General features: G+C 37.0%; 1 protein-coding gene across 4 annotated transcripts in view; it reads right to left on the bottom strand.

Moving 5' to 3' along the window:
• The window catches only part of LOC148649503 (low-density lipoprotein receptor-related protein 1B-like), a 469,917-nt gene that overhangs the window by 239,469 nt on the left and 206,904 nt on the right, over positions 1-23,544 (bottom strand). For all 4 annotated transcript variants that reach the window (XM_088606296.1, XM_088606292.1, XM_088606294.1 and 1 more), the window contains 7 exons: positions 16,913-17,135; positions 14,270-14,456; positions 13,394-13,537; positions 11,437-11,673; positions 10,637-10,817; positions 1,233-1,452; positions 480-669 (listed from right to left, as the gene is read on the bottom strand). In XM_088606296.1, the coding sequence (XP_088462422.1) occupies positions 480-669; positions 1,233-1,452; positions 10,637-10,817; positions 11,437-11,673; positions 13,394-13,537; positions 14,270-14,456; positions 16,913-17,135 (1,382 nt within the window). The remainder of the gene's footprint in view (positions 1-479; positions 670-1,232; positions 1,453-10,636; positions 10,818-11,436; positions 11,674-13,393; positions 13,538-14,269; positions 14,457-16,912; positions 17,136-23,544) is intronic.

Below are 23,544 nucleotides of genomic sequence, written 5' to 3'. Positions count from 1 at the left end.
ACCATGCCACCTTTATTCCACTGCATTCATACTTATTTATAAATAAGAGTAACTACAGCAACTTGGCACTTACTGTACAAGGACTACAAGAGGACTTGGCTTCAAGAGGCCCTTAACTATGGGGCAATTATCTTATAACTACAGAACTCGGGTATTGTGCAGTGTGTGCAAAAATCAATAATTTCAAAGAGAAATTGCAGTAAAGCAATGCACTTTTTGTGGCTTAGATTGCAGGCTGACGCATTACATAACCACCAGAAAAGGAAAAGGAAAGTGCTTGCAGCATGATTTTTTAAGGTTGAGGTGTGCATGTAGTGTACTTTATTTTGAAACTGCATTCTGAACTTTTTGCCTTTTACAACTCCTATACTGTATACCTCCTGAACACAAGAAACTTTATGGCTTTTAATTTGCATCTGTTTCTGCTTCCACATATGTCTGTAACCAAACACTTTTTCTGTAATAAATGTCAGTTTTACCTTTCTGACTTTGAGCGTCATAAACCTGAAGTCCAAAGAGTGGAGGCTTTTCACTTCTCAGAAGAGTAACATTTCCAGACAGCAAGTCCAATTGGAAAACAGAACCATTCATGTAGTCAGTCCAAAAAATGTAATTCTGATAATGAGAAATCCCAAATGGATGGTTTAATTCTTTCCCATTGTACACCACCTATTAACAGACAAAAAAAGGTAGCTATAAAAAAAGATTACAAACCTCCATCGAGAGAAGATACAAATATCCTGAAACATCAGGACTCTATCCAAACGTGTGAGGAATCTAGACAATCCCCAGCTCATTTAATCATGACAGAATCTAACCAAACTAATCCATACAATGCTTATTAAGGCAACAATCAATATATGTGTGCTATGATTTTCTAGTGTCAATAACTTATTCTGAAGTAGAATAATCTTAAGAATTTTCCTTATAATGATGTTTTCTGACCTTACTCTGAAAAGACAGACATACACAGTGAGCTTCATTTTTCTTTCTTTTAACAATGTTCCCATTATAATTTTAGAAATGTGTTTTTCCTTTATTAGAGATGTAAAAATGATCTCTATTAAGTGTGTGCTAGTATTGAATCATTGACTCTGGAATTAGCTTTGTTGCCCTGAACAAGTTAGTCTCAGATTTATAGTGCATAGGTCAACAGGCAGTAATAGAAGAAAGCAAGCAATCTTAATTGACATTAAGAGGGATTCTCTCTCATCTATGTAAATGTATTTTACCATTCTGCCTGTGCCATTGAGGAAGATTTTCTCAATGTGATCATAGTAGGCATCACACCAGTACATTGTATTGGTTCCATAATCAAGAGTTAAACCATTTGGCCAAAGCATGTTTGAAGTCACAAATATTTGTCGATTGGAGCCATCCATCCATGCCTTCTCAATCCTCCCAATACTGTCATTAACCTCATCTTCTTCCCAGTCAGTCCAGTACATCCAACTGCAAGAGAAAAATAGAAAGCATTGCATTAAAAAAAGAAAGGCAAGCAAACTCATGAAATAATCACAATTCCACCATTAGATTTATTTAACAGAAGAAAATAACTGTTTTCTCAATAACTAAAGGTCTGGCTAGTGCAAATTTCACATCCTCATTTCCAGGGTGGGCAGGTTAAATGAGCAAAGGTAAATACAACCTTGGTGTTGTGGACTTCAAACCAACCCCTTAGATTAAAAAAAGACAAATATTGCTTCCTTATAGCCAAAGCAATATTAAAGAGACATAAAAACTTATTTTGTTTGCCTGTATATCAGTATCCTTATTTTATTTATAAAAAGATAAAAGATGTAAGAACTGAGGAAAGGGGTAGCTATTTTAAGATTTCCCTTGCTCTGAGGCATTGAAGCCTCCATGGAACACTAGAAACATTCCAGGGCAGCTGTTTTAATAAGTCAATATTATGCATGCACAGCATAATGAATAATGACAGAATGTGTACAAACTGAGTAACTTCAAACCATAATGATCCATTTTTATACTCAAGTTGAGCCTGTTTATCTATTCAGACAACAATCACTGTTATTAATGTACATGTACCACATAAGTACTTTTGCTCTGTAACTTGTCAAGAGCATACCATGGTTATCAGATAAACTGTAATTGGCTGTCCACAACAGATATCAAAAAATCTGATAAACAGGGAGACTTGAACACGGGGAGTAGGCAGTTCCTGTAAAAATGTTTTGATTGAACGCCAGCCCTTATCCTACATATTTTTGTGGCCAGCTGGTCTTTTGTGATAGGAGTTTTTCTGGCAACAGTACACATAGCTACCCCAAGGCATCCCAGGAGTGTTCTAATAAGGACAAGTCTTGAGGTGCCTTGCAGGGCATGGAAGAAATTTGCGGATTGCTTGCTTTGAAAGAAACAAAAGCCTTTTTTCTATCCCCTGTGGAAATGCCCTGTCATGTGGGAAATACTCAACCATGGTGACTATTTGTTAACACCTGATGTGCACCTGTGATACAGTGATGAGCTGGTGCATTCATGTTGTCTGGCTGAGGAACAAGTACAGTATGTTGTGGGTTATTTCTTTGCCTTCTATATTAGTCAACTCACACTGACATATACCGTCTATGGTGTTGGGGGTGGAAGGTACTGTAAAATTGACTGTATATAACTAGCAAAAAAATCTACTGCCATCTCTTGAAATGTGAAAGTATTATATTAGACCAGATACTAAATGTCCCTCAACATGGCAACAAAACAGTTTGATAGAGTTGTTTTTGCATGGTGTCTAACAAGCAGCATGGCTGCATACAATCAAGATATACAGTATACACCTGAACTGACTTCATATTAGTCTTCATCCATTACAGGTTTTTAGAAACTCTGACCACAGAAGCTAACCCTCCTTTGATAAGCTTCCAAATAATGCCTGAATTTGTGGTTATGCCTGTGTATTGCAAAACCCATAAACATTAACAGAATACATATTTGAGTAACTTAATCATATCCTGATGTATTCATGACTGAGGAGTTTTTAGAAACCCATTAATAAATCACACATTTAAGCACCAGCTTACATTAGATGGCTCAAGGCATTTCAGCATATTTCAAACTCACCATTACTCAGGAAGTGCATCTTAAGAGACTTTATTCATGAAGATCTCAACAGAGACACAATCACACTGCTACTAAACCAAACCAACCACAACTAATTCTGTTAGTTCCTTATATACCATACCAAACATTACTAATTGACCCCAATGTGAAAATGTAACTTCTAAACCCTTCACTAACCATCTAATTAATTAACAATTACCACCCAGTGAGACTATTTACAGATAATAGATCCTTTAAATGGGCTCTGGTGGTACTGTAGGTCATCTGATGAAACAGTTTTCTCAAAGATCGGCCTGCCACAATGTGATATAAGACACTAAAACTTAGTAGGTGGCTGGAGTACAATCTTGTATTTTTTATACCATATTTTAATTTTAAATGTTTCTTTGTGTTTCTAAATATAATCTGAGTGGTACTAAAAATAATGAAATGCTAATGGTTTGAACAATGTTTTGTCACATTTTAAGAACACATATTCTTACCAAGTTCAATAGAACAAGCAATTTGCAAACAAATATTTGTTTTAACTCTTAACATTTTTCATGTTTTTAAATTGTGCTTTTTTTCTCATATGGGGACTAGAAAATGTAATCAGACATTTACAAATACCACCATGTGGAGGACTGTTAAGATTCTGTCTTTTACTGTTGTCGAATCTACATCACAGTATTTGAACTGCATTGCACAGAGTAATTCCATCTCCATATTTTCTTCTATGCCATCTTTCTTATTACAAACACACAGTTCTGTCCATGTCTACTCACTTTCTCACCCAAAAATGTTATGGATAAAATTCTAACAAAAAACAGACTTGCTTTCAATGTGTATTAACCTGAAATGAAGAAAATAGAGTGAATATGATTGCCTCTGTGAGAAAATGTTTTACTTTGGGCAACTGTGAAGTAGTACTGTGAAGTAGTAGTGATTTTCGTTTGCTAAACAACACATATACTGTAGTGATTTTCGTTTGCTAAACAACACATATGCTCTACTACAAAAAGAACAAACTGAACAGCTTAAACTATAGTTTACAAATGACTGAAAAAGATAAGTGCGATTATATGCTGTACACAAGGTTGAATGAGTTAAAATTGATTTGTTTCAGGATATTTTGTAAAAAAATAATTCCGCAGCTAGTGAGAAAGTATCTTCAATGATGTTTACTTTTGTCCAGAATGTACGGAAACAAACGATCTTTTATGCTTTAAACGTTATGTTGAACATAAAAAATTAAGAAAGGTCATGTATGGAAAACACGCAAAGATGACGTATTATCAGCTCATGAATTCTACCATGTAGCATGAACATAGCCCTTTGATCTACAAGGAACCTGTGAGCTGCATTTTGTTCTACTGGATTCATAGATTTTTTTCACACCCACTGAAAGTGATAATGAGATTGGCCTCAGGCCATCAAACACAGTTCATTATTGCCAACATTAATTTTGTATTGAGATACAAATTATCTACTACCTATATACATTTCCAATACAGCCAATAACCCAGAAGGCTAGATGTAGAGCAAATAAACTTTTTTGGTATTATATAATGGGATCAAGATTAACGCGCAAAAATAGATTATTGTGAAAGTAAGTGAAACATGACAATAAATCAATGCACTGTGATTACACTGTTTCTTTGCTCTAAATCCTTGTTATGAATCTACCCCCCATTACATAAGGATTTTGTTGATGGAATTCCCATTCTCCCTCTTAGGTTGTACCATATAACTGAATTGCTTGCTGATGTCTTCTATTACCTGGTTTCAACTGATTATTTTTCCCAATAAGTGCTGCTACAGTATGCAGCATATCCTCCTCACAATTTGTGAACTAGTGAAACATCACAAAACAGACACCCTTACAAGCAAAATTACAATATCATGACACATACAGTACTGTACATTGAGAGTTTGCTAATTTATAACTGCTTTTCTAAGAATCTATTAGTTAAAGTGCAATTCGTGTACTGAATGTTACACTGTGACACATAGAGGTCTACAAGTATTATCTTGATAATTTCCTGAAAGTACACTTAATTAAAATTAAAATTCAATTTTAGTCCATCTCCAACTTTTCTCTCCTGATGACCATCTGTATGGAATAGCCTATAATTAACCAACTCCTGACATCCATAAAAACTCCTGGAAGAGATGAGAACAACACACTGCTGTACAGTATATGAGATCACTGAATCACGTGTCATGTTCATTTTCTGCACTACAAGACAGGAGGTAAAGTATCAGAGCTCTTTATGTTAGATGGAAATCTGATCACTAACTCCAAGCCACCAGGCCCTGCTTATACTCAATTGTATCTTCCTCCCAGATCTCTCAGGTATAGACATCTAATGGCATCACCCCTTTGGCAACTTCACCATAGAGAGCACTTCAAATATGGAACCCAGGATACTCTTAATGATCTTAATGTTTTTTTGAAACTAGAATGTATGTGATATCATATCACCTTATTGTATATTTATATAGAAATATATGCAGAATTTGAATATTTATATTATGTCTTATAGAATGAAAATTCATAGAAGCATTTACAAGTGTAAATTGTAAAGCGTAAAGTGTAAAAATAAAAAATGGTGTTTGTATACAACATCGACTGTATATGTTTTTATTTGGTAAATAAATATTTGTCTTTATATTGTAGGGCAATGAAGTATGTTACCCATTATTCAAACTAAAGGCTATTTTTTGTATTAATATATACAATGGCCCTTCATAACAGATAAAAGATAAATCCATATGTTAGCCCATGTGAGAGTTTAAACCAACTTCATAAGTGAGAAATGTGGTCTATTATATTGATCTTTGAAAGAAACATAACTACATATCTTTTGTGTGAATCAATAAACTGGATCCTCTGTGTATAACATAATGAAAACCATCGCTAATAGTGCATATGGATCTTTTCTGCAATTTTGCCTACAGAGCATCCAAAATGCCTGGGAGGGTAATGCTGTAATAATTTATACCAAAGCAGTACCGGGGACATTGCTAACACACCCCTACACAAACACATCTCTGAAACACAGGGTTGGTTAGGTGTTGCAAGACTGAAGTCTTCAGGCCAGCCCCGGGAAGAAGTACTGAGGTGCCTCAGTGCATTCGTGGTGCCTGATTTTCCTTACATGAAATATGCTTATCGTTGGAAAAAAAAGACATTACCTCCATATTCATTACAAAAAAAATCCTGAGTGTAATTCCATAGTCTTAAAAGAATGAATGCATGTCAGATGTCTGTCCTGTGGCAGTACTGCACAGGTACAGTACTTAACAGGTGTGTTTCCCAATCTGGGAAGTAAATAAATAACTATTAAAATACATCATGTCATCATACTCTGCATGTGGACAAAGAAGAAGTTCTATTAACCCTTGGAGTCCAACAAAAGTACTTTATATTGAAAGAGGTCCTTTGGAGTAGCAAAGGCAGTTTCAATCCTGCCTACAGTATACTTTAGGAAGGCTCTTCCTATCTAAATCGTAGATTTAGATACTGTAGAAAGATAGGCTTTAATTGAATGTGTTTGGTGTATGCAGATAGTCTTAAATGTACAGCATATATGTGCATGTATGCCGTGGTACTGCGATAGGGAGAGTTTTAGATGGTAGCCACGGCTCTGTTGGTTTGCACAGCAAGCAGAGAGAAACTCTAATTCCCACAATCCTCTCCCGCCAGAAGACCCAGGAAAGAGGTAAACAGTAATGGCAAAGCAGGAGCAGAATTACAGCCTCTTGCTGTCCTGATGCTGCAGGATGTGGCTGCAGCACAAAGGGACAGAACCTCCTGTCATCAGCCAAAGTCAGGGAACGAGAGGAAGCAGGACATGAGAGTGAAGGAATGAAGGACAGTCCACCTCAGGGAACAGTAAGGAAGCACACAGTAGCGACAGGGAGCTGTTGTTCCTGTGAAACAGACAAATGGAGAACTTCTCATGCTTACTTTACTTTCATGTACAAGTTCTTTGCATTCTTAGACCCTGCTTGTTTCAATGGCGCATTATACACATCAGTTGTAGATATTGTGTCAATGTCAATGTCATTATTTTAGCAAATTCTGTTTGCCTTTGATAATTTATACGTCCTCCCTGTGTGTTGTGCTAGCACACAGTGTCTTGCCCTGGCAGCCTGCTCTTCCCTGTGTCAGTGGGTGATGTGGACAGCCAGCCTGGGTGAAACTGAGCTGTGCACTCTAGTGATGACAGGTTGAGCACACTGAGAGCTTCCATCCTATAGTCTGCTCTTTGATTATTTTGTACAGCCTACAGTATGCAGACATAAATGTGAGAACATTTCTTTTGTTGATTTCCTTTCCTGGGACAAGAAGCTCTTGGTAAAAAAAAAACTTTGGTATAGTAGTGTTGGGAGACAGAGTGAAAGAGATATTTTTTCTGGTTGGTTTAGTCTGATTTTTGTGTTAGAGTTCATCATGTTCTCTCCACTCTGCTTTTTTGTAATGAAAGTGGGTCTGTCTTCTTTTTAGTTTGGGGTTGATTTTGTATATCAGTATCTAGATGTGTGTGGTTATTTACATTATACTGAAGCTGGTAAATTAAAATAAAATTGAATTTTAGATCTGCACATTTCAAATAGCACGCCACAGTAGACTCCACAGCTCACAAAAAGTTGCACAGAAAGTTGAATATTTTACCTGAGGCTATTTTTTTAAACACACAGGACAGGATAAAAGTATTTACTCTACAGAACAGTATGTGTACCAGTTTTTTTTCTCCACAGGCATAATCTCCTGCCTGGAGATGGTCTGTGGAAGCTGGAATATTACTTCAGAATGATTCAACAGAGCCCATTTTTATTATTATCTTAAGATCTACCATCATGCCTGTTGGTTGTAGTAGCATTCTGATGTTATCATTAACTAAAAATACAGTATAATGATAATAATCCCGGGAGTGGTGCCTTTAAGCAGCAGAGCCCTCAGTGAGAGTGAGATACATTGCCTTGGCAACCACTTCTGAGCACTTTTCTAGGGTTAATCAGACTCAGCTGTGGGACTGCTTTAAGAACCGGGCTCCTAATTTCCCTCGAAAAGAGATGAAGCAGGGCTCAATCCTGAGCTGCTGCAGGAGAGACATGGGAGATCACATCCAGGGGCTCGTCAGCGAGAGAGCCGGGCGCAGCTGAACAGAAGCAGGTGTGGGGTGCAGTTAGGAGAGCGTGTCTGCCTTACGGGTGAGAGAGAGAACGCCAACGGACCCTAACGAGGGGAGAGTAATGAAAGCGGCACTTCTGGAGGGATCCGGGTATAGTGTGGAGCCTTAAACCTGGAAGGGACAGAGAAGAGCATCGGTCTCAGAGAAGACTGAGACTGATGGGAGAAATGGACCCTTACATGAAAGAGGAACCTCGGGAGAATCAGAGCATAAGGGGGCAGCAGCCTGTTTTGATGTGAGAACAGGGCTGTCTGGGACAGAGCTTGTCAGTTTGGCGAGTTAGTGTCCGTATGAGCGTGATCAACATGTTTGGAGCAGTACAGGGACCCTCCCCCTGGTCATATAGGGTATTGGGGGAGAGAGTGGGATCCCATTAGCAGACCTCTGGTGGTGAGCATGCGGTGGCATCACGGATGCTGCGCAGGGTGTTGAGGCGCAGTGGTGGCACGGGTGTAAGGTACGCCAGCAGCTGTGTGAGTGAGTCTGCGGCAGGGTCTGGGCACAGGAGGAGATTTTCCAGTAGCTGCAGAAGTGTACACAAACTGGGGCACGAGAGTGGAGAGCCAGCTAGGCCATGTGTATGGTGTGTGGATTTTAATTAATGAAAAGTGTGTTGAGTCTCAGCATGGAGTGACGTGCGGAAGAGGCTCAATTTGTTAGCATAGAAGGTCTCCGTGCACGAGTGAGGTACTGGAGACTGAGTGAGTGTGAGACCCAGTCTGGTGTCATCAGGAGGATGGCGTCAGCAGTTGGAGGTGTGGGTCTGAGGCTGGCTGGTCATGAGAGGACCAGAAGCTGTCCTGGACAGGAGGGGCAGGAAGGTCCGTGTGTCTCATCAGGAAGCAGGAGGCTCCAGATGAGTGAGAGGGTTCTAGGATCATCGGAGAGTGGATCCTTTAAAACCTGGAGTCAGTGAAGGAAGTGCTCAACGATATGAGGGACCCAGAGACATCTTCGTGGAAGGGTTTGGCTTTTAGAGCACGAATGGAAGATGAAGTTTGTCGAGCCCAGGAAACCGTGAACTAAGGGATCGACAATGTGATATACCTCCGTTAACAATCTCGGAGGAGATTTGAAAGGATAACATGCGTGAGACAGAGACTCTGCTCAAGAGTCTGTAAGCCGAGAGTCAAGATACCTAAATAAGCGGCACCACCTGTCAGGGTTGCCCCTATGAGGGGGCCATGGTCAGATCCACTCTCGCAGGAGTGTATATTACAACAGTATACACTGAGACAGCGATAAAAGAGGACTGTGAAACAATTCCCCAACAGGCTCGTAGGGGTGTGTCCAGAGTGGTGGACACGCCTGTCCATGCCCACATTGGTTGCCACTACCCCCATGACATCACAACTGTTGAGATGTGGTTATGATTAACAAAGTTTGACAACAGCTGGAACAAAAGTAAAACATGCCATTAAATATTTTCTTTTTACTTTACTGATTTTATTTATGAAACACATGCACGCCAGGGACTGTGAAAATATTTTCCTTATTGTTCAGTGCAGAGATTTTGTTTTTGTATCACCTTTCATCCAGAGAAATAAGTAGATGAAAAGGGGATCATTTTAAATTATCTAATTATTAAGAAAAGTATTTGATTCCTTGGAAACCCAAAGGATTGAAGCAGAATGTTCTGCCTATCTTATATATAATCTGTATAATCAGAGTTCTTTCCAGTTCTGAACATGTCTCAGGTAAGATTAAGCACATGAAAATTACCATCAACAGAATCAAATATGTTAGTTTCACCTTTATTGCTTCCTTTCTTGCTTACGTTCAATATATATAACATTAATAATATAACATTACTTTATTAATCCTTTACAATTTCATGCATTAGGAATGATCTTTTCACATATCCCAGCTTGCTCTCCAAGAGACACACAGACAGACAGGGAGAGAGCCTGGGGTCAGAGCACAGGGTCAGCCATTGTACAGCACCCCTGGAGCAGTTGGGGTTAAGGGCCTTGCTCAGGAGCCCAATGGAGTAGGATTCCTCTGCTGGCTGTGGGATTTGAACTGACAACCTTCCAGCCACGGGCACAGAGCCTTAGCCACAGAGCCACCGCTCCGCCCGGTGGCTCTGTGGCAATGAATATAATTCATTGACAATAAAAATCAGCTAAATTAGGAATCTTTCTCCATGGACTTTAAGGTAGACTGATTTCTTTGCTGAGTTTGACTGGCTCAAGCTATATGCATATTTAATAGCAATTTACATTATCTTTAATTTCAAATCAAATAGATTATATTTTTTATTGACTTTAGCATATGTGCACAAACATATGGTATTTTTTATAATCCTTAGTTTATCACAATTCAGTGAAAAAATAATTCGGTCTCCATCCCTGTCAGAAACTGGTTTGAGTACATACCCATTTACTGGGTCTACCACAATGCCTCTGGGGTGAGACATGTCTCCTTCTAAAAGAGTTTTCCTGGTCTGGGATGCCTTCTCCAGTCGGGCAACACTGATGGTTTTTCTATAGCCATCATTTGTCCAATACAGGTTGTTTCCAATCCAGTCCACTGACACCCCTTCCACGTTATCAAGGTCTGTAAAGGAATATAGAGGTAAATATAGTAGATTAAATTAATTGAGCTGCTTTGATCATCTCTGCACAAGTCACACTGACATGCAGTAGATCAGTGTCTCTTCTGCCCGTTCTTTAAGATACGCCTGAAAACTACTTTATATCAGCAATCTTTAGAAAAAAAAATACATGTACTGTAACTGCTGCTTAGATAAATGCTTGAGACATTAGAGGTCAGTCAGTTTCAGAAAAGCTTGCAATTCAAATCTACAGTACAATTCAAGGGACCCTTCACAAGACATCAAAGATTATCTATACCCCTTATATTGATATAAGACAAGATACATTTATTTTATGGACATTCCAATGTTTGAAATATAAAAATATAGAATGAATTACAGTATATATGATTTCCATGTATAGCTGTTACAACAAACATACTGTATAAGAATTAATTAACACAATTTGGAATCCTTTGAGATGAGAAATGCAATAGAAATGCAAGCGTAGTAGTAGTTATAGTATTGTTGTTCTTGTTATGATATTTGTTAATTAATTGAATTATTTTTCTTTTTCATGCTCCTCGAGGATCATCCAAATTATGAATATCAAGAGTATTTTGAGGTTCTCAAAATACTCACCATCTTTTAGTATTGTTTCTCGTCCCGTTCCATCGATCTTCTGTCTTCCAATTAGAAAGCTGGTTGTGTCAGCAAAGTAAATGTAATTTGTTTCAGCATGGAAGTCGAGAGCCCGTGGATTAACAAGATCCTCTATCTGAATCATGTGCTCATCTCCAGCTTTGGTATTCAGACCCATTCCCCGAATAATGCCTGGTCTCCCCTTTCCATAAAAAAGGAACATCTCATTCTTGGGTTCTGCAGGAACAAGATTACAAAAATAAACAAACCAGCACAAACTAATCTTCTTTACACTGCGTAGTGTCATCATCTAATTAATTGGCATAATTAGCATTTTTTATTCAACACAGAAAATTAAACTCTTCAGCAATCAAAATGTATCTAAAGCAAGAATACTAGCTAATTACATTACCTTAATTAAAACAAGAATTAGTTCCGCTGATTAGGCCCTATCTAATTAATCATTCTTTTGTTCCAAATGGTCCATGTTTCCAAGACAAGGCAGATCAGAGGATATATGTGTTGAAGCCAGAGTAAAATGGGCATTTATTATGCTGTAGACATTTAATTTTACAATTCATTAGTAGCTGGAAGAGATGTTGTTTGTATTGACTGCAACATTCATTAAATCTGACAGTGAAGAGTGCCCTACACAGGGCCTCAGAAAGCTGCTACTGTCCAGACTAAAAGACATAAATCACAGACAGACTGCTCCTGCAGGGTCCCAGAGCATACAGTAAGAATATGAAAAGAAACACTTGGATCTGTTGTAGCAAACACTAATAACCTCCTAAAAGTCCATTATTCTGAAAGTGCCACCCAGGAGACCAATTTAGTCAAAGTGAAACCAAGACCACAGCCTTAGTTTCCTACATAAGGGCAGCTCGGTTTCCTCTAACCAAGTTATGAGTTGAAGATGGGTGTCTTATGATTTGTGAAATAAATACTGACAGAAATCTCATAACTCTGTATGTATACTTTCATGAAGTACAGGAGAGGAGAGAGTAGTGTTAGTGTGACAAATGTGGGAAACAATGGTCTTAAGGCTTCAGTTTATACAGTACCTTTGTACAACACTCTTATTGGCCATAACTGGAGTTTCTCCTTCTCCATAGCTTTCCTTATAAATCTGAATACAAATTTAGGTTACAAACCCAATCATATGAGATGGCAGACTTTTCAGGAAAATTCTTTATATAAGCAAAAATAACTCATGTCTTTGGCATGACTGGAATCTTCATTGCTGTTAAATTTAAAAAGGCTTTTTTTATTAATCATCAATCCTTTTTGTCTTTGATCAAGGTTTTTTTTATATATGTCAACAATCAAGGAAAAGTGTGTAATGTCATGAGGAAATATTTTACATTTTGTGATAAATACAAAACAGGACTCAGTAATAAAATACTATATTCATAAAATATTCTGATTATGAATAATATCTCAAGCCCCTAGTAGAAAACCAATGTCACAATGAAGAATTGAATAAAAACCTTTCATCTTTCATGACTAAAGTGAACAATATAATTATATCAAAGATTATATTATACTTAATAACATATTATACCAGCCCTAGTATAACAAACTACAAAATAACCTCACTGGACATTATTGTGGTAAAGCTTGTAAATCTTAAAACTTTTTTAAATAAAAGAGATAATTAGTGCAAAACAGATTTATTTTTTAATAAATGTTTATCAAAACGTATATTAGTAATTATTGTTTAGGCACTGGTACAGTATATGCATGGTTTCAATTCCTGAAAAAAAAAAAAAGATTGTGTAAAATTTAGCGTATGTAAGCATGTACTGTATATTGTATACAGTGTAAACTGTACCATCCTTAACACTCTGAAATTCAGAATACTTGCCAAGGAATTAAGGAGCACAGTATATAACACACACATATGGCAGGAAACGTTTCTGTGCTCTAGAGGTAGAAAACAGGAATATGGACTGACTTTTGCATGACTTGCCATCACTTCCCAGGGCGAAGCCAGTCCTGCAGCGGCAGGTCCTGGATTTGTAGCTGCCACTAAGGAGGCAGATATGTGAACATCCGCCTGGCTTCCCAGAAGGGCTCACCTCACAAGCATGACTCCTGACTGCAACCAACACAGAGAAAACAAGGACGTTTCCTTAGCTCCAAACACACAGCCTCCTCAAACTGCATAAAACACAGTCGGCGTGATAGTACACTGGCACTATGTTTAATGTTCCTGCATCAGAAAATGTTATTTGTACCGTGAATTTCTAATGTTGTTTCCGCTTTCTTTTTTATTGATAAATGAGAGACTTTGCTCTGCTTGATGCCTGCTGAGAAGTTCTTAAAATAATAATGTATAAATCTGGGTTATAAATAAAAACATATTTTTGGCTTTCTAGAAGTAATAGGACTCAACATTTTATTATGTGATCAGAATTTTATATAGGTTCTGCAGCTAAGAGATACCATTCCAAGAGAGGCTTCCTTTAACATTTCTAATTATTTTCTTCTTTGATCTTTTCTAGACAGGCAGCTGATAATCTTTGTCATAGGTGAAAATGAAAAATGTGGGTCAGCACCAGCCACAGAAAACCTTTGCTGTTCGGTTTCCATCAAAATCCAAGGTTTTGCTTGAGGCAGAGACCACACAGAGAAAAACAGGACATTTTAAGAGCCTCTCAGACCTTCAGAACTTCATGTGAGCGCTCTAAGATCAGGCACATATACAACCAGCAGTTTTTCAGTCATGTACAAGTATTTTATATTATTATATTATTTATATTATAATCTCAGGCAAGGTTATCTTAAACCTCTTATATTCCAAACAGTACATTATGTGTTTGTATTTTACCTGCTGGTTGTGTCAGCTTGTGGTAGACATGTATTACTCTAGAGTTTTCCATGCTGGTTAGAGTTTGGACATCAGTGCTATTGAACCGGTTTATCCTTAAAATGTCCACTTTATTTCCTTTAGTGGGCTCCAAACGTGTTGCATACAAGAAATCCTCAAAAAGTGTTAACCCATACAGGTAAGCCACCTGAAAGAAACAATAAAATGAATTAATACGTTAAAATAAATGAATTAAAATTATAAGTAATACAATTATGTCATATTTACACACCTGTGAAATGCCAACTTCAGAACACACAAACCAGCCCCACTTATATGAAGCAACAGTGTGGAGTGGTGGATTAGGATCTGCACTTGTAATAACTTGCAAGTACAAATAACAGGTGTGGAGCTGCTCTTGTACGCTTGAGGAGGCTTACAGTACACTGACAGACCTAAGGAACTGAACCTCTATAGTCCTGAACAGTGACAATTATGAGGAGACCTAACATTAAAGTATTGAAACTCCTCAAAGGCGCTGACAAAGTCAACCTAGTGGGCTTCTTCAGAAGGAACAGTGAAACATGAACCAGCACAACTGGAAACTACTGTACATGGAAGTCCAATTAAAACTGAGATCAGGACGCACATATTTACCCAAAGATTTGTGGGACTACAGAACTAACACTCAAGGTGTTGAAGCTGATACCCTTGTTTCCGTCAAGTAACGGCTGAATGAGATCCTTGGATCAATTAACCACTAACTACCAAATGAGTTTGATGGGCCAAATGGCTTCCTGTCATTTGTAACCTTTCTAATGTTAAAACTTTCTTAAGGTAATTGACTCGCAGCAGTAGGATACCCAGCTGTGTAATTGGGTGATGTACAGTAAGTCACTTTGGATCAAAGTGTCGGCTAAATTAATAATAATCCAGTAAAGTAAAGGGCTCTATGTTGGAAGGTTCCACATTCAATCCCCTACTGTGTCACCATGTGCTGTCCTGAGCCAGCTGTTATGTGTTGATACGTTTCATTTTAATCTGCTTGGTGAGAAATAAGGGAACACCTGGGCATATGAAACAGGAAGTCTGAACCCCTGATAAACCAACAGGCCGCTGCCTGCTGGAGCAGGAGAGGAGAGAGGGGTGTAAGTGTGACAAATGCTGGTAAACAATTGTCTTCGGGACCCAATTTATACCTTTGAGCTGCACTCCTATTGGCCAGAACTGGGCTTCCTCCTTCTCCATAACTCTCCGTTTAAATCTGATTACAATTTTAAGTTACAAATTCAATTTGCAAGCTTAATCAAGTAATTGCACAAATACTCATTAAGTCTCTCTAAAAGCAGAAATTCAGAAAAAAAATGTAAAATGTCCATTTTGTGACAGGTAGACATATTAAAGAGAACTTTGGCCAAAGATCACTGTTAAAAATGTCAAAAAGTCCAGAAAACGATACCCATTTATAAATATTTGGGGTGACACGTTGGTTTAAAGAAAGGTATCACAATCATCAGACAGGCTTTCAATAAGAAACTTCTGTATTAGCAGTACCTGGGCATAGTAACTCCTAGACACAGCAGTCCCTAAGCACAAGTGGCCCTACTAACATCACATGACTTCATACAGGAAAAGCCCCACTGCTGTAATCAGGCCTGCACCAGCTGGACTGAAGCAGGCAGCTGCCCAGGGCCAGGTGATTACACTGGCCTGCTGTTTGTGTGGGTGCTGGTTTCAAAAGCACAGACTGCCAGTTAGAGGGCAGTTGTGCTTTTCAGTGTTTTTTTTTCTAATGAAAGGATAACAAATTTATTCTTCAGTGAATACAGTACATCTTGAGTGCAAATCCCCCCAAAAATGTTTGCAAATTCTATATCCTTTTTCTCGGCCTAAACCACAGAGTTTCTGAAATATGCAAATTAACTCTATAAACTGAAATATAAAACTAACATATACATTTGAGAACCTCTTAGTTTTAGTATTTGATGCATACTAATTCTTGTACTATGGTTTGAAAAGAATTAGCAACATTTTACTGTCTGCCTGATACTGTAATGAGTCAAAAACACTAAACACTAATATCAGATATATTATATATATATTATTATTATTTTTTCTTTAAGAACACCTGCAAATATAATGAGAGTTACTTCCATTTGTATGCTCTTTTCCTTTATCACTTGGGGAATAACTCAGCGAAAAGGTTCTTGAAGCTTTGAATAATAATGTTCCTGTTCTGTTCCCATATGATCTCTTTTTGTGAATACTTTTGAAGAGGATGTTTCTTCATTGCCACAACACATAGTAAGGATTGCAGGACAGTTCGTTGGGATTCCTCTTATCTGTTTGGTTGTTAACTTCATTAAAACAAGCTCTCAGCAACAGAAAGAGAGACAGTGCTTTATTCCAGTATATCTATAATTTCAATAAGCAGGTGTTCCTATAGCACCTGTTATTATTGTGAGGTAGCAGCTGTCACTCAGTGTAGAAAAAATCTGCAAAGGAACTGGAATAGTAATATGTGCATTCCAAAGGGTGGAAGAAAGAGGTCACAGGCTTTCATGCAAAAATATTAGTTCTTTGGTTTATTTTATGCATTTAGAATTATATTTTCATATTCCACAGAATATAGGTAATAGTAGTAGTAAATTACTTCATGCTCACCTGCCTTCCTTGAATGACAGTATGTCTGTTTTTTCCATTATAATCTACCACCTCAATATAGTCCAAATAAACATCTGCCCAGTATACCAGTTTCTTCACCAAGTCCAGAGTGATTGCGGTAGGCTGTTCGGTTTTATAACCCACTATCCCTGTTCTGTTTGTGCCATCCATGTTGCATCGCTCCACTTTAGCGATGTTTCCATAGTCCGTAAAGAAAAGCTTCCTGCAAGAAAACATTGAACCCTTTATTCAAATAAGTTGTAACTTGCAAAATACAGTATATGTGGCACCTGTACCCAGTATTAATAATCAGCTAATCTTTTTTCTATAAGAAATAATTTTCATGCATTGCTTGTTTTAGTTACATAAAAGTCAATTTAAAAAAGTACTAATATATAACCACGGTTTGTAGGAACACAGGGAATTCTGCTGATGTCAACAGGCTCTTTAGCCCATCTGTGCATGTCATGGATATATCACTGTATCAGCTAAGCAGACAACAGACAGTACATCTTTATTATCTTTGTCACAATATGTAAATAATGCGCTTAATCTTTTTTTCATTTTATCTTACTGTAAATAACTGTAGCATTTCTATAGTACACTGGCTGTTCTCTCATAGGTTTAAATAATAACAATTTTTACAAAATAAAACAGAACCTTAAAATGTAACTCAGATCTGATAACTAGAAAGTGTTCTAAGGACTACTTTATTATCAACACAGGATTCCTCAATCTACAGCTTGAACATTCAATGCTGAACACTTGTTATGTTCACTCAAGTGCAAGCAAATATTGTTTATAGGATGGTTAGGTTTTTCATTATTTTTTGTAGACCAGTACTTGACAGCTGTGGGCATAGGTCACCATTGCCACATATAAATGTCAATTAAAACTACTGTCCTAGTGTTCAGCTGTCTGTGTATTTTAAGACTAATGATACAGTGCTCAGTAACACTTCAAGCACAACATTAATAAACATTAGTTATTAAACTGTAGTTAAGAACGTGTTATATGAATATACAGTAACATAGGTCATCCACTGCAAGTACATATTGTACTGAAATTTGCCCATTTTAACTTGTATTTAAATATTTATTAATGTGGACATATGCATAAATGATTCAATTTTGTAATTAAGAGCTCCATTAAAAAAAAGGAAAAGACAAGACCAAACATCTCTATTGTATGGTAATGTTTTTAATATAATTTAGAGATAGGCGGGAGCTGTAAAATCACATGTAGTTTATTAATTCTTCATTAGTATTGGCCATACCTACATTATTTACTTCCTCAGTGCAACAAGTTTAATTACGCAGATGCACACTTTTTTACCAGATGCGTACAAATATCTTCAATGTTAACAGATGCATACATAAACATTTACAGGCACAGATGTGTGGTTAAAATTTTATTTACTGAAATGAGAAATAGTCTGTGTTTTAACAGTGTTTTCATAGGGAAAATTCCCTTTCTGTATTAATTAATTCCCTGAACACTTTGAACTTGTACTGTACACATACTTTCTCTGGGATCAAGTAATATCTGTCCTGGACTAAGTTTTATATTATGATGAAAAGTTCAAAGCATTTTGAAAGATAGAAGAAAGTGTAAAGTACTTTGTACATTTTCCAGATCACAGTATGAATTGTTTGAAAATGTGTTAATATTACCCATAAAGTGGGTCACTGCATTTCGGATTAATAATTGTTTTGTAGGATGCATTTCAGACATTTTCTTTGCATAAACCATATTAGAATTCGAGCAATATTTCTTATGAATGTTACTACAGAATGAATTAGGACTAGTGTCATGTCCTGTCTTATTATGTTAAGTAACTACATGCATATCATCCCAAGTGTGATTACGAATGGTGAGTTTATAGAATTTATTTTCTATTTATCAAAGAAAAGTAGCTAACAAAATAGCAAATAAAAGTCACCTGATACTAATAAAATAACAAAAAAGTCACCAGGTTCTTAAAACACATGTTAAATAAGTATTTTTTTCATTATAATGAATTATCAAGGTGATCACACTCATAATGTGTTATATTTTTCTTTAATGGTAATTTTATAAAATCCTCAGAATATAACAAACACCTTAAACAGCTGAGTAAATTGCTGAAATATCCTTAAGGTGATTTAAGCAATTAAAGAATTTTGTATGCCACAGGCCTCACAACATCTCTCTCATTGTTTATCTCTATACTGAAGTGTCCAGCAGAATGAATCGTACTTTTACTAAAAAGAAAGTCTAAATCTCTATTTTAAGATGTTTAGCTTAATATTTCCTTGGTATGGTATCAATGGTATCATTGCAGAAGAAGCTTGAAAGCACTGAAACATGCAGGATAAGTACATGCAAATAAAGTCTAACACAAGGTCCATCTCTTATTGCAATACTGGCAATACTGTATATTGCATATCAAAAATTAAATATGTACAAAGTAAAAAAAACATTATACTGGCCAGGCCTTGGCATTAATTATTGTTGCCTCCTCCATTACAGTGGGTACTATGCAAGAAATACCCCATATACTTCTCAACAAACATATGGATGAACGTTGATGAGGAGCAGTCTTGGCAGAAACTATTAGTTCAGACTCCTGGGGCCAAGACTACAAACATTAAATTGATTAGTTATTCTAAAAGGGCTTGATGAGCAGATTCTTAATTAACCGAATAAAAGCGATTCATATTAGCTTTTTCATTGAGCGTAAGTGCTAGTTTGCACTAAACTGCTTAAGAGGAATGCAGTATTTTTTTGTTAACAAGAACAACTTCATTCTGCCACATACAGTACATATTGTAAGTCTTTATGCAGAGAAGAAGCTGGTGAAAGCTTGACATGAACATTTCCTAAATTACATTTTAGCAAAACAACCTGCAAATGGAATCCAGCATTAATCATTTCATAAAACTGTTCCTCACTCTCAATTTGAACAATTATTTGTGATAAATTCCCTTTCCATTCCTCCTACTGGCCACCTACACAACACCCACCCCTGTCAAATGCCCTCTTACCTTTTACCATGAAAAAGCTCTTAAGTTTAGGGGAGTGAGGAGAAAAACTGCCTGAAATCCTGTGAGATTAGTTTTTAATGTGTGCTTAGTCTTTTCCCTTTGTTTCCCGTTGTGCCTGGCTTGGTATAGTGTATCTGGTTTGATCTTGCAGAAAGCTTCCTCTGCTTGCAGAAGATGATGATGCATTATACACACTTCACATGCTACAGTAGCAATGAGCTCTATGTCTGAGATATACAGTATCACCCTCCCAAATGATGGCCTTGGTTCTTTTATGTCATATATATTGAATATTATGCTATTTAATACAGTTTCATTCCTTAGATTTTAATCTTCATTTCAATCCAATGGAGCTGCACAAGATGGACAGTGTAAGCAGGACAGCAAATTGTGCCTGGCACACTAATAAAAGCTGACAGCAAAGATGCAGGAGATAATTATTCTGTGCGCACCAATTCAATAAAAGAGTAGGCTTTGAACTTGACCATTTTTGGAGGAAAAACAAAAACCTTCATCAGCTAGGAGCTGACAGAGCAAATGTAACTCAGCATTGAATACAAATGACTGTTTTCAAACTCAAGCACTTAGTTGAAGTGGGTCTCTAAAGTTAAGGAAGTATGTTGTGACTACAAATGACCACTGGACTGCTGTGACTTTCTGAATGTGCATTGGATAGTTTTCAAAATCTATAATAATTGTTTAAATGATAGATTAACATTTTCTATTACAGAACCTGATGTACAATATAGCAATTCTCACTCAAACCCATAAAACCCACACACATCCTCTTGTATACAATAATACAATACTACTCTATGCATTGGCAGAACACTCCACCCTCACTTATCCTAGGCTGCACACTAATCAAGACTGCACTGGCAAAGTCATTGAGATCACACAACAACATAATAGGTAACATTAAAAATCTATCTGACTTTCATACAGCTATTAGTATAGTCGGACAACCTGAGGTGTCATTATCAAAGTCACTTTCCTTAACCAACCTTCAAAAATACTTGTCAGGTCAACCCATGAACATCAGCATTCATGTTGGCATAATGTTCATACCAATACAAACTAAGGTCCCCTTCTGCTGAAGACAGACTGAGAAAAAATGTTCAAAAAACTATTCTTGCAATTCAGCGCTGGTCTAGCTGACAAAAAAACAGGTATAAATTGGTTGCTGTGAGCTAAAGTCAGAATGGCATGTGCATGTTCTGAAAAAAAAAGGTAAATGCTAGAAAGAATCAGAGCAGGCATTCTGTGAAGGAGTGGGGTTGTACTGTATATTGTCCTCAGCCTTGTCTATATTATGCAATTAAAGAACCTAGCAAATTTCCCTTCATATAACAGTTTATAAAAGTATGGCATGATCTTTTAACAGCAGACACAAAAATTCAGACATTGCTTGGATGCAAGAAAATAAATCTGAAATGAAATATTTCAAAGATTAGCTGATATACAGTATATATCCCATTACAGCTGCAAGATATGCTGAGATGTGATGATGCTTCTCTCAGTTTCTTTAGTTTTCACTTCACTGCTCAAGGCGCTAAAACCTTTTCTGCCTTTTTAGCCTCTGAATGGTATAAACAGAACCAGCTGTACTCGTGATTCTCCAATTAGACCAATGCACAGAAATGTTTTTTTTCACAGAACCCATGAATCTAGAATCTGGTAGAAACCTAGCTGGTGTCACATATGCTTTACATGTAAGTAATGTTACTGCTGAATCATAAAACTGAAAATTAGGAAAATTACTCAGGGGCTACAGAGGCTCATGATCTATGCTGGTGCTCAGGCTCCAAAACCAATAATGAATTTGGCAGAGTATGAACTATATTAATGTACATAAAAATATAAATTTAAGATTTGCATCAGAATTTTGTCTCTTTGGAAATCACCTAGCCTAAACAATTTAATGTTTAATAGGTTTCTTGTGGACAGAGAATCATCATTCACTCTTTTTAATGTCACTCCCTGTAATTTTACAAAGCAAGCTGAGAAAACCTTAACCTCTTATAATGAGCATTAACACAAAAGTTCCAATGAATTATTTGGAGTTTTTGGCCTCAAAAAGACACTCATCTAAATTTCCCAGGAACAGCAATTCCCATTTCACCTTATTGCTTTCAGAAAACATAATGCCAGTATAGTTCCACAATAAAAAGCAAAAAAAAAAAAAGAAAACAAAAACTGAGTGTGAATCGAAAGTGACTTTGGATTAAAATAGATATAAATCACATGTGTTATGTTTTCCACCTTTGTTTTGTGAAGCTGTTTATAATCAGTGCCCACATCTCTCCAGTATGTCAGACTGCTGTTGCAGAAACAGTCTACTCTGCAGAACCACAGTGAATGTGTTAATATTAAGTCAAGGCTACTGAAGCTTTTTTTAATTATACATTTTAAAGACTTCTAAAGCATTTCCCGCAGTTTAATACATGTGAACATAAACACAGATATGGACAAACCATACATTGCCTAAAAACGGCAAAAGAAACAAAAAAGCAAAATCCTAACTTACTTTAGTTGCTTTTTTTAATAATGGTTAGCAAGCCAATGTAATTTTGTCTTCAAATGTTTTGTCTGCTTTGGCTTGTTCTGAGAGAGTATGGAAAGCTGTTGTTAGATGAGGTACAGTATTTACAGGAGTTGTATGTGCATCAGGCTTAAAACATGTATGGAGTTACTTGCTGCTGTAGTATATCCACATTTTATTGACTGAAAATGGCATTATTCAACTGTCAGTGAAGACTGAGTAACATTATAGTCTTTGTACAGGTAAATCATAATCATAATAGCATGCTTGGTGCTTACACTTACAGTACACTTACAGTTCTAACATGTCATTTCTTCAGTCGTCTTTCGGACTATACAATATCTGATGAGTTTTTAATTCCTAGAGGTTCAGTGTTCAAAGCGGTACATTGCAACCCAGAGGATTTTTTGCTTGAATTCATGGATGCATGTGATTGGCAATGCAGAGAAGGTGACAAAGTACAGTATTCCCAACAGTATTTGTGATTCCCAACAGGAGCTATGGTGCCCATAGGGAATCAGAGCAACACCAATGCAGTGGCAGGCTCATGTCAGGCTGGCTTGGGCTATTGTGCTTGGTGGAGCCATTGCTTTCAGATCCCAGCAAAAACAGAAAAAACAAAAACCACATGGTCAGACTTCTTCAAGTGTCAACTGTTCAAGTAAGTGCTAAAAATATTACAATAATTATATCATTATCATTATAATAAATGGGTAATATGTGTACTTCCAAATAAAGTCATACTGTACCAGCAAGCTTGGTTAAGATATTGTAACGATGCCCCTGTGCATAACAGGGATCTTGGCTACGTGGGCTGAGGAAGGTCTTCTTTAGCTCAGTCGGCAAGACACCTGTTGTGCGACGCCGGAGACCTGGGTTCGTGCCCATGCAGTGAAGGATGATCTGGGGTTGGAGCGGTAAAGGCATAAGCCCGAGAACCTGAATCCGTTGCAATTGCAATAGGAATCAATCTCATCTAAAACTATCTACAAGTGATAGCACCCTAAGGGTGTCTAGATGTATAAATGAATGACATTTTAACATGTTTTAATATAAGGAACTGT

This window comes from Lepisosteus platostomus, chromosome 14 (assembly GCF_059453375.1).
Source record: "Lepisosteus platostomus isolate fLepPlt1 chromosome 14, fLepPlt1.hap1, whole genome shotgun sequence".
In the NCBI taxonomy this organism is placed as follows: domain Eukaryota; kingdom Metazoa; phylum Chordata; class Actinopteri; order Semionotiformes; family Lepisosteidae; genus Lepisosteus; species Lepisosteus platostomus.
This window is presented reverse-complemented; position numbering and strand designations above follow the sequence as displayed.